Here is an 11,307-nt window from a genome sequence, read left to right as displayed (position 1 = left end):
GTAATATTCTTGTTGTGAATAAAAAAATGTAATACTCTTAAGCAAGTGCTACAAGACCAAAAACTTCTATTAATAATTTTTTTTTTATGGTCTCACATAAAAGGCAGTTAAATTATTTAAATATATTTATTTGACCGATGGTCTCACATAAAAGCAAATTTTTAAGAGTAATATTTTATTTTAAATAAGATAACTATTTAGGAAGCTTTTTTTTTAGTATAGGTAGACTTTTTGCTAACCTGTGAGATCTTTTAGCTATATAAAAATTAATAGTAATTTTTTTATTGGATTATTTAAAATTTGGACTTTTGGATGATGCTAGGTACACTAACATTATTGTTGGTGCACCCAGTATTCTACATGAATGGACAAAAATATCCTTCACTCAAATTTATCCCTATGAGTCATACGGACGAACTTGATCTATATGATTTGTACGGACGAACTTAATTCGTGTATAACTTATATGGATTAAGTTCGTTCGTACAAACCATATGGATCAACTTAATTTGTATATTTTAATTATACTTACGGATCAAGTTCATCTGTACAAAACATAAGGATCAATCACGAACTCGCATACCTTTGACATAGAGTAATTTTGAAATTAACAAAAAATATTTGGTGCACAAGTAATGGAGCTTGTGCACCTAGCATCACCCCATTTAAACTCTAATCTTCTTAGGCTATTACTATGTCCACTCCCATTTATTACTAAAATACTCCCTTTTTATTTTTTTTTCCAAAAATATCCCAAACCCTTTATCGAATACACTCCTTTTTAATGAAAAGAGAAGTGCCTACAGCATCGCCGCACAACACTGTCATCATCACAGGGATATATGTTTACTGTATTTATCTTTACAACTTGGATATAGCTTGTTCAGCCTCGTGTAGAGTACATAGCTTAGATTTTAGACGATTCAAGTGGTGGGTTGTTTCTTCTCTGTTTGCCTCCTGCATCTGAAGCAGTTTCATTTGGTGTCCTTGTTAGTTGGATCAGGGAAAGTACGATTAAAAAGTGAGGGTGTTTTTTATTCCAACAGGTTTTGGAGTTATGCTTGTGGATTGAAAATGATTTGGTTAAATTTTGCAACTTTCTGTTGCCTCTTATATTATAATTTATTACTGTTGGAACTTGGATATATGGGTTCAAGACTTGAAGTAGTGATTCTGGCAACTCTCCAATGATTGGGCACAAGTTTATAAGCGATAACACTTGATATAGGTGTGGTTTTCCTTTTTTCGGTTATATGTAGAAGCATTTTAATGGAGAGTTTCCAATTTCAATGGTCATTTGGTCCACCTGTATCATTGATGTGATCGTGCTTGTGTTAGTTGTGAGTAGGGACATGTTTTTGAAGGTAGATTTAGAGTTTCTATCTTCATTGGTATGCTTGTACTATTTTTGAAAACAAGACTTTTATATGGTTAGGCATGGTGGTTTGGTATCAACGTCGGTTTCAGAACATAAAATGTAAAAAATTGTTCAAATTTTGCTTTACTCCAGCTGTCACAAAACTATGTGTTGGAAACTGTGACATTGTGTGAATAAGAGTTTACTATTTTTATTTTCATCTGCGGTTTCTTCCAATAGCCTGAGCCTAAATTTCTTGGTTTTACACACATTCTGTGGGATATAGCCTGAGCCTAAACAGTTGTCACATGTTGTTTCCTCCATTCCTCTTTCTTTCGTCCATCCCCCAATTGTTCTCTGCACTGTCTTCAATTTACCTCCATGTGAGTATGCAATGCGCTACAAACAGAAGCCCCCTGGACTGGGAGCTCTGATAGATATTCTTGATTTGTCTTTTTTTCAACTTGCAGAATGTTTCTTCAATGTACTTTCATGATATGTTTGTGTGAAGCTGAAGCACTAGAAATTTTTTTAAGATTTTTTTTATTATTTACTAGTGGAAAAAGAACATTTCATAAAGTGGTTGTCTCAAATATTTCATCCAAACATAATAGCTTTTACTCCTTGAAAAATCTTTTAAAAAATACTTTTCCCACCTGCAATGGTAAAGTTATCTTGTGACAAGGAGGTCACATCTTGACATCCTGAAAACAACCTCCCCACTTTTGAGGGTAAAGGTTACATACATTTCCCTTACCCTTGCCACATCTGACTAGGTGGGAGACTTGTGCACTAAGTTTCCCGCAGGTTATTGAAATTATAAAATTTAAGATCTTGTTGAATCAGGGAATATATTTTTTTTTTTTTGTTAGCATAGAAACATAATAAGTCTGGTAAGCAGTTCTTTTTTGAAACATATTTTGTTGTCAAATATTTAGAATCTATTGGCATGAATGTATATTAATCGTTCTCTTATGTTGTCAGATATTTAGAATATATCGACATGAGTGTATATTAATTGTTCTCTTCAATTTATCAGGGCACAAAGAGCTTGGAATGAGTGTCATGGAAACACCAAAGAAAACTGGTGCTCCCCAAATTGTTAAGTTGGACAAGGCATTGAAATTGGTAAGCATTCTTTTACCCCTCTTGCTGTGTGTGGAGAGTAGGGATTATGTATTTTGTGGTTGTCAAATGGATGGCAATTTATTTTGTGATATTGATGTGCATTCATACAGATTATTGTATTACACTGACAGTAATAAACATTTTATTACTAAGTTTGTTTAAAGACTATATCCAGTGATTCCCATCTTTCAGAAGGATTTACCCAACTTGCTTTATATGTCAAAATGTTGTGAATTTGTTGCTGCGGATGCCTAAATGTCAACCATTCTGATTGGCAGGCCGAGTTATGGGTAAATAATATGAGCAAAGATGCAGATGATGATAGAACAAATGCAGATGTAGAGGATCGACCTTCTGGGTCAGTATATCTGTCACCAATAATTTGTTAATTTTTCTTTATATAGGAAATCTATATTATGTTACTTGTTTGTTTGCCATGGTAATTATTGCTTATGTTGTACCATTACACAACTTTGTAGGCTTGGTCTAGGTGCAAAAGTTTCACGCCAATCAAAGTTTGTGGCTTCGGGTGACCCTGTCGAAAGGAAATTGTATGCCAAGTTGAATGCTGAAAAAAGAAAAGCAGCTAATATTGCTAAGAGTCTTCTGCCACATTTGCAAGAGATGCTTTAGATGACGATGAAGACCATGAAGACTTAGATAGCCGAACTTATGCATTTACCAAGAGGAAGGCAACAACTCCTTTGACCTCGTCTATGTTGCGAAATAAGAAGCAGAAGTGACATTTAATGAGTTATTTTTTTGTTGTAAGGCTGTAAATTATCACATATTTTGCATTTGCCTTGCAGGAATTTTGCCTTTAACCAAGTGCAATACATAGGAGTTTCGTCGAACATAGTTATGTACTTGAGGAAAAAAAAATATAATTTTACTAGTTTATGGCCTACTCTATTCCCAACCACTTTTTTTTGTCACATTAAATACTAGATGAATATTTGTGCGATTTTATACGAGTTATAGTGACTTAGCTAATTACATATTTTCACATATTTGTTTTACACTAACTGAATGAACATTTGTGCAAAACAACCATTGTACATTTTAAATGATGACTCTTCAATTTATGTCTAGCTAGCATATATAACTCCTTTATTAAGTCCATCTAAACTATGCCCGTTTTGAATTAGTTTTTTTAATTAAGGACTTAATTTGACATTATAAAAATGTTTGTAAAATTCCAACTATTTTGCAATCCAACGAGTGTTTTGAATCAAGACATTAGAAGATTGTTGACTTAATCTACAGTGCATATTTGGAACGCATATAATTTAATTAGCATTTCTTAACATTTTGGATTACATGTACTCCTAAAATATGAAAAACACTAAAGAAGCATTATATATATATTAGATGCACAGAAACACACAAATTAATAAAATTACTTTGACATGTAAGTTCAAATTTCTCTCTAGTAATATTGAAATTAAGTAAAAATATCAATAAATTATTAAAGCTAATTCTATTTGTTGATAATTGCATTAGTTTTAAAAGTCCATGATAATATATTGAACATGTCCGTTAGAAAGATATCAGGCAGGAAAAGAAGCGAAACCAAGAACAATAATTCACATTGGCATTTTTAAGGCATGCTGCAGCTTTCTAAGTTTCTTTATTCTCACGTGTCATTCATATTTCTGCTCAGTTCTTCACTCCGAAACCACAGATAGCCGAGTGTACATTATTTCCAAACTTTGTGAAGTCAATAGGTTAACCAAAAAGCAAATATACAAAGGATGATACAAACAAAATTACAACACACCATCTAATGGGATCAGCAAATCAAACTTTACAAACTCTACAATCAAACACCTTTGGCCTTCACTGGGTGAAGTGAGTCACACTGAATAAAACTGTTGCTTTGTCTGTTTGTCATTGTAAACAAGCTTAGCTTTTCACTTTTGCAAGAAGCAATTGCCACTGGCTCCTCATTTACTTCTTGTGACTTATTTTTTGTATCCTTGTTCACATTATACTAATCCAATATCAAAATAGTCAGATAGGGTGAAAAGAAACAGTACCAAGGTCCAAGTATGCTTTAAAGAAGTCTATAACTCTATTATTCTTTCTGATCGATTTTCATCCCCTATCTACTTTCATTTCACCTCACACATATGAATTCCTTTAACATCTTGCATGATCAAAAGGCAGTGAGTTGTCTTTTACAAGTGGAAGCTGTTCTCATTGTTCTTTCCCTCAAATAGAAGCAGAGAAACATTTACTTTCTGGACTTTCACTCACAAGGCTCAAAATGGTGTCCTCCATCAGTTCACCAAGTATGTCCTCACCCATTTCAAAACCAATTGTTTCCGCATCAAGTCCAAGGTCCATCCATGTCCCCCTTCTTGCCATGTCTTTCCTAACAATTTGCTCTAAAGTGCGCGGTGGGGGCAAGGGAAGGATATGCCAGCACACTCCTTCCCAGACCTTTAAAGTAACCCTTTTCATACTTGGAGTTAGCCTCGTGCTAGGATTTACAAATGAAACCCAAGGTGAGGCCCCAAAGTAATGCTGACAAATCTCCATGAGAACTTCATTGATAGAGTCAAATAGGAGCTTCTGATCGTGGCAAAGCAGGTTCGAGAAGTACTCTACTTGATCAAACAAGGAAGGATCCAGTATCTTGTCTGAGGAAAGGCATTTCATCAACAACTGATCCGTAGTCAAGCCAGAGGCATGCAAGACAGCTTTAATGTAGTCATATATCAATTCACTTTCTTCAAAACAATATTTTCCTCTGTCAAATTGTTCTGGAGGTGAACAGTCATGTTCTTCAAATTGAATTTGTCGGGCTTGTACTGGTAATTTAACTGAAAGTAATTAAAATTAATAAGACAAATAAAAAGGGTTAGTTGGTTGTGAAACCAAACAAATATCTGAGACTGAAACTATTTCTAGATCAATTTCTGGATGAAGTATGATTTATAGAACCCCAGTAACCAGTATGCTGTTTATATTTCTACTTTTATTATAGAGTTTAGAGACAATAGACAAAACTGCAACATAGAAGTTTCTAGGTGTTGTTTTAAAATATGGTTTTAACTTTTAAGAACATAGCCAGAGAAGCCCCTCAAGGTTCTAGTGCAGGAATGCTTACCAGGCTCACATCTGGAGTGCCCAGGGCAAAAGTCATCATCCGAGAATGATGTATCAAGAACAGATACAGGACTCGGTCGCTCAGATACATCTGTACCATTTTCTAGCTCTTCAATTTTCTTAGTGACAGAAAAGTGAGGAGATGGCGGTGGAGATGATGGCTGGTTCTCTTCTGTTATGTCCTGTAGAAGAATCAAATGTGAGTTTAGACTTCAGATAAAATCTTATAGATATTGGGGTTGTGGAAGAAATCTTTAGGAGCCACTATAATTCACTTTGATTATATTTCTAGCATTATAGTCAATTTATCCCTAAATCAATTATAGGTAAAAATATAATGTAGTGACGTTACCTGATTCAAACGTTCAGAACATCCTGCACCATCAGGAATTTCCGAGATATCAATATTTTGGTCCTTTCCTGTGATGAAGCCATTTGGATTCAAGGACAATTCCAAATCATTTTTCTCTTTCGCAGATTCTACATTACCTGCATGAAAATTAAAAAATGATAAATGATATATATATATATAAACAAGCATACACTCCAAAGTTTATCGTAGCATCTACAACATAAGTCATGTACTCTGAAGTTGAACATGTTACCTTCAGTAACTATCTCATCTCTAACAGGATAACAGGCTTCAGATGTATCGACATGATCAACATCATGGGAGAGATTCGACACCGTCTTAATTTCTTGTACTTTATTGTTAGAGCTTTCATCACAAATGTTTGACTGCTTCTCTGACTTGTTGATTTCCTGATCTGCAAGACCAATACATGTTGCTGGTTTGGGGGACAAATTATCCTCACTAACCTCCCTAGTTTTGTCTGAGGAAGAAAATCTTGCCTGTGCAGTCACAGAATGATGCTCTAAATCCCTTCCAGGACTTTCTAGAGGAGAAAAGTTGTACTCAGGAAGAGAAAGTATTCTCCCAAGGGTTTTTGGCATCTGCCTGCTTGAAATGTTTGTGCTCTCATCAGCATTATCTAGCATCTCACACAGATGTTTCCTAGCCTCAATATATATGTTTGAAACACTTTGGTTGGGAATACCACTTTCATGTTCCACATTCAATTCAGAGTCTTTCAATGTACCAGTCTTGTTTCCTTTCACAACATCAAACATAGGTCTTGCAATTTTTTCAATGAAGAAATGGTCTTTATTAGGAGATCTCATTCCAGCATTATCTTTGCATTTGCCTCTTGGCACCTTATTTTGACGTTCAACAGGGAGTTTGCGTGGGATCAATTCAGGGTTTCCATGCCTCTCCTTTCCCATAGCATGTTTCAATTTCCTTTTTATCTCTGTAAGAGAAAAATGTGAACCAACTCTCACTGAAGGATTCCTGTACTGGGCAATGTCATGAGAATCTAGTGATGAGGCAAGGTTGTTTCCACTTTCAGAAATTTGCATGCCTGTTAGTGCAGGTTTCAGAATGACAATTCTATTTGAAAATTCAGTTTTCCCATTTTCATTTGTTGAATCTTTTGGTTGAGACTTCACCCTTTTTCTGAAAAAGTTACGATGCTTGCGGTTGGAAATCTCCCTAGTTTCTTTCAGATTAACAAGTTCTTGTTCAGAGCAGTTGGAGCTGACAACTGAACTGCATTCTTTGCCACCTCTCCCTTGAGCACTTTCCAACTCCTGAATGTATTTCAATAAATGTGAATTTGGGTCTTGTAGAAGTTTAAGAAACAATTGCTTATCTGAACTTATAACCTGAAATGCTTCCATGAGTTCACGTGAGCTCAGGAATTGTCCATCTTCAGGCAGATCTTTCCCATTCAATCTCATCTGATTTGCAAATTCATGGATTGCATTAGCAAGGTTTTCAGAGATAGCATGCTTTTGGTTTGACTGTGCATCAATTTTGCCATCATTGTCATTCATCATGGAACAAGCAGCTTCAACATGACAAAAATCATTCATTATTTTGTCCAAATCTAGATTATCTTTTGACTGTTGTCTTGAATGCTGTTTATGTGAAAATTCAGATTTCAAGGTTGCAGCTGAATTCAAATCATGACTATCCATATCACGGCTTTTCTTGCGAGATTTCTTTTTTCTTTTGGATTCTTTCTTTGGGGGGTCTTCATGCCCTAATCTGGATTGCTTTGATTCTACATCAGCATTACCTTGATCCTTTATTTCATCCTGGTCAATGATCATCTCTTCTTCTATGAGTTTCTTTACACTAAGCTTATCAGCATCAGTTGCTGGTATTAGTCTCTTACTCTCTACTCTGTCCTGAAACATAGATGATATAGTAATATCAACAAAAGACGAGACATACTGTTAGCACATGGCAAATAACCTAACGTTAGTTTAGAATTTTGCCAATTTTAATGTAATCAAACTTCAATTTTTTGGTTGAGAAAAAGATTAAAAAAAAAAAGATTTGCAAAAGCATATGGATGGACAGACTTACAATATTGCCTTCATATTCTTCATCTAAATTGCTCAACACTTCGAACTTGTTCTTGGTAAGTGCAGCAGCTGCAGAAAACAAAACGAAATTCAAAGATTATTATGATTCTTTTCCATGAATGCAGGACAGTTGAACCACAAAATATTACAAAATAGCTATACACAAGGAAAGCATACTATGATGAAAGATTTGAACTAAAAAATATTGTAAAACATTGACTGATAGCAAACATTTGCAGCAGCATTGCTTCTAAAAGTAAACATGACCGTAGAAAAGATATATAAAATAGCACAGAAGTATATTCAAATTTTTTTCATTCCAAATTATTTTAGCACATGCACATTTTGTTATACATATATTAGCATATAGACATTCTTCCTTTGGATATATAGATATACACACAAATGCAAAGTGGTCAATTTTGGAAGCACAATTTTAGATGTTAAAAACATTTCTTACCAACAGCATGCTTGCTGCCATGCCTCCTATCCGCGATCAACTTCCGAGTAAAGCGGGCATGACGAAAATCAAATATACTAATAAAACCCCACATACATCCTGACTGATCTTTCTCATAATTCACAGGGAATCTTTGGGACCTCTTTGCCATAATGATCGGTTGGTGCAGTTCACTTCCGTTTTTCCTTATTTCCCTTTTCTAGGGATGCTAATAAGGTAATATTGACCTTATGTTGCCTATGTTCATACAAACTGCTCACAGGTGTAATCTTGCACAACCTTATTATTGGACAAAAACATGAAGTCAATAAATGCTGTTCAAAGTCATGGTTAGTGCACAACACCCTAACAAAGGAAAAATAGTGTGCTAAATATCTGGAGGCCAGACTAATCTCCTCATGCTAACAAGTTTGTTCAAATCAACTCATGCAAGAATCATATCAACCTATTCACATGATTAAAGGATTTAAACTCAGTTACACAACAACAACAGAAGCCTTATATATCCTACTAGGTAAGGTCAGCTATATCGATCGTACCATGCCATTGGATTTAATTAAAGATCATATTCTCAGGGATATTATTCACCATGACTAAACTCAGTCACACAGATTACCAAAAAAAGAAAAAGAAGAAGAATAAACTCAGTCATACAGTTGATCATCTGAACCATCAACTCCTTAGAGCACAAAAATCAGGGTTTCTACTGAAAATGGAAGAAGCTGAAAGCTTTTTTTTTGGATCGGCAAATTTTAGTTTTTGTTAGCAGGAGAAATCGAACCCACGACCTTTCCCTCCCTCCCTTCTCTTTTTACCACCAAGTCAATCTTATAACTCCTAAGAAGATGCAACTTAATTGAGTGGTTAGGCATTTCAGGCAAGTAAGAAAAAACTGAAAATTTATAGGAAAATATGATTGATTGAACTAAGTACCTATAATCCCGGCTGTTTTTAACTCAACATCCTGAAGGAGCAAAAGGCTAAGATGCAGCTCGGTGAGTTCACTCTCAAAGCATCTAGGAATTCTAATTTCACTCCCCCAAGTTTCCCTAACGAGTGAATCTCAGAGAAGCAATATAAGATTTCTTTGGAGGGAAAGGTATCAATGCCTTCTTTCTTCATGTACAGACCATAACCAGAACAGGTTCCACAGAAAAAAGCTGAAAATTGCAGTCCACTCTTCCCATCAAAGAAAAAAAAGGCAATTGAGACACCTAGCCACCCTTATTCAGTGAATCCCCCCCTTTCTTCCAATAGGGGAAAAAGAAAGTTGAATGATTAAACGTAATGGAAAAGTTTGATAATAACAAGAAAAGAAAAAAAAGCTTCACACACAAAAGCTTGACCCCAGCACTGTCAAATCCAAATCTCACAATCACCGATTCAAGCAGAACTCCATAATTTCAGCATAGCTGAACCATGATCAACAGTGCATTTTATCTTCTTTCACCACAGAAGAAGCATCCAAGTAGTTCCCCAGTAAGTTAGCAACAACACATCATCATAGAGGAGTTTCCCAAGACATTCTCACTCAACTGTGAACTCTTGCACACCATTCTCACTGAAACTCTAACACAAAACAAAAAACCAATCTGCATCATTAAAACTCTCCCTCAGCCTCAGTTTCACTTTCACTAAGACACAAAAAGATAGAGAAAGAGAAAAAAAAAATGCCTTGTGAAACACTATATTCTCACAGAACAATGTTTGGAGGGTGAAACTGGAATCAAATTTGACAAAAAAAAAAGCACCCCAAAAGAAGAAGAAAAAAGACTTTTCCTATTGGGTATCTTTTTGACACCCCAAAAGATAAGAAAAATGCTAACTTGCACCGGCCCACGATTGTTTAACGCGGAATTTTGATGCGGGCAGCCATTAAAGACTGAGAAAAAGTGGCAGAAAGAAGAGAAGGTTACTATGGGATTGTGAGAAAGTGAAAGGGAAGAACTTTTACGACGTTGTTGTTGGTGGTGTTTGGTGTGTGGCAGAAGAGGAAGAAGAATACGTGAGAGTTGGGACAGTTTGGTAGAGGTGTGGGCCCATATACGATGAACTTTTTGTGTTTGTGTTTGTCAAATTCTACGGAGAAAAAAATATATCTGTGTTTTAGGGGTGTCACCATTTTCTGTTCAGTTTTCATTTTCAACATCAAAATCATCACTGCAGAGATGCTTTGCACACACATCCATATATGGATAGATTACTCTCCTCTTCTGTGCTGACTTTCTGTCTCTTCTGATTCTGGGAAAAATATAGGAAAATTAAAGATAAAAATATGCAAGAGTAGTTTGAGTAAATAATTATGTCTTAAAAATCATATCAAAAATATTTTTTTATTAATTAATAATACTATAATTTTTTTTTGTTTTGTTCAGGACAGTACATGCATGTTAACCTCAAAATGTAATAATGTGATATTCGAAGGAATTCAAAAGGTTGTTAGTCAGTATTATATATATATATATATGAATTAGTTATATATCAATAAAGTTGATATGTATCTATCACATAAAAAACTAGAAATGTAATATTTTTCTATTATTATTCAAATGTAAGGAGAAAGTATTACTTTTCTTTTTTAAAATAAAGATATATCTGTCCAATAGTTTTATTTTCTGGTATAAAAATATATAAAGAAATCAATTTAATAAAAATATACTAGTAAAATAATTTTTTTTAAAATTGTTATGTAATTAGAAATTATCATGTATCATAAGATTCCTCACATTTCTAACAATTGGTTTGTGTGATGTTTGGACTATTTTTAATAAATAGATGAAGTAAAAGAAAAATAGAATGATAATACAAAAAATAT

General features: G+C 34.5%; 1 protein-coding gene and 1 pseudogene across 2 annotated transcripts; one reads left to right on the top strand and one right to left on the bottom strand.

Annotated features, from left to right (window-relative positions):
- The first annotated feature begins 803 nt into the window (after positions 1-803).
- Positions 804-3,449, top strand: LOC114367032 (annotated as a pseudogene).
- A 599-nt stretch (positions 3,450-4,048) lies between these two features.
- LOC114425226 lies at positions 4,049-10,652 on the bottom strand. Of its 2 annotated transcripts, none has more exons than XM_028392050.1 (7): positions 9,426-10,652; positions 8,493-8,771; positions 8,034-8,101; positions 6,205-7,852; positions 5,952-6,088; positions 5,601-5,781; positions 4,049-5,313 (listed from the first exon to the last, which is right to left on the bottom strand). In XM_028392050.1, the coding sequence occupies exons 2-7, from the start codon at positions 8,641-8,643 to the stop codon at positions 4,700-4,702; spliced, it is 2,799 nt and encodes a 932-aa protein (XP_028247851.1). In that variant the 5' UTR covers positions 8,644-8,771; positions 9,426-10,652; the 3' UTR covers positions 4,049-4,699. The 2 variants fall into 2 exon arrangements, with proteins under 2 accessions (XP_028247851.1, XP_028247853.1); XM_028392052.1 differs by lacking the exon at positions 9,426-10,652 and adding an exon at positions 9,147-9,401.
- Positions 10,653-11,307: the final 655 nt, after the last annotated feature.

This window comes from Glycine soja, chromosome 9, assembly GCF_004193775.1.
Source record: "Glycine soja cultivar W05 chromosome 9, ASM419377v2, whole genome shotgun sequence".
Lineage (NCBI taxonomy): Eukaryota > Viridiplantae > Streptophyta > Magnoliopsida > Fabales > Fabaceae > Glycine > Glycine soja.
Note: the sequence above shows the minus strand (reverse complement) of the source record. Positions and strands in the feature narration are given on the sequence as shown.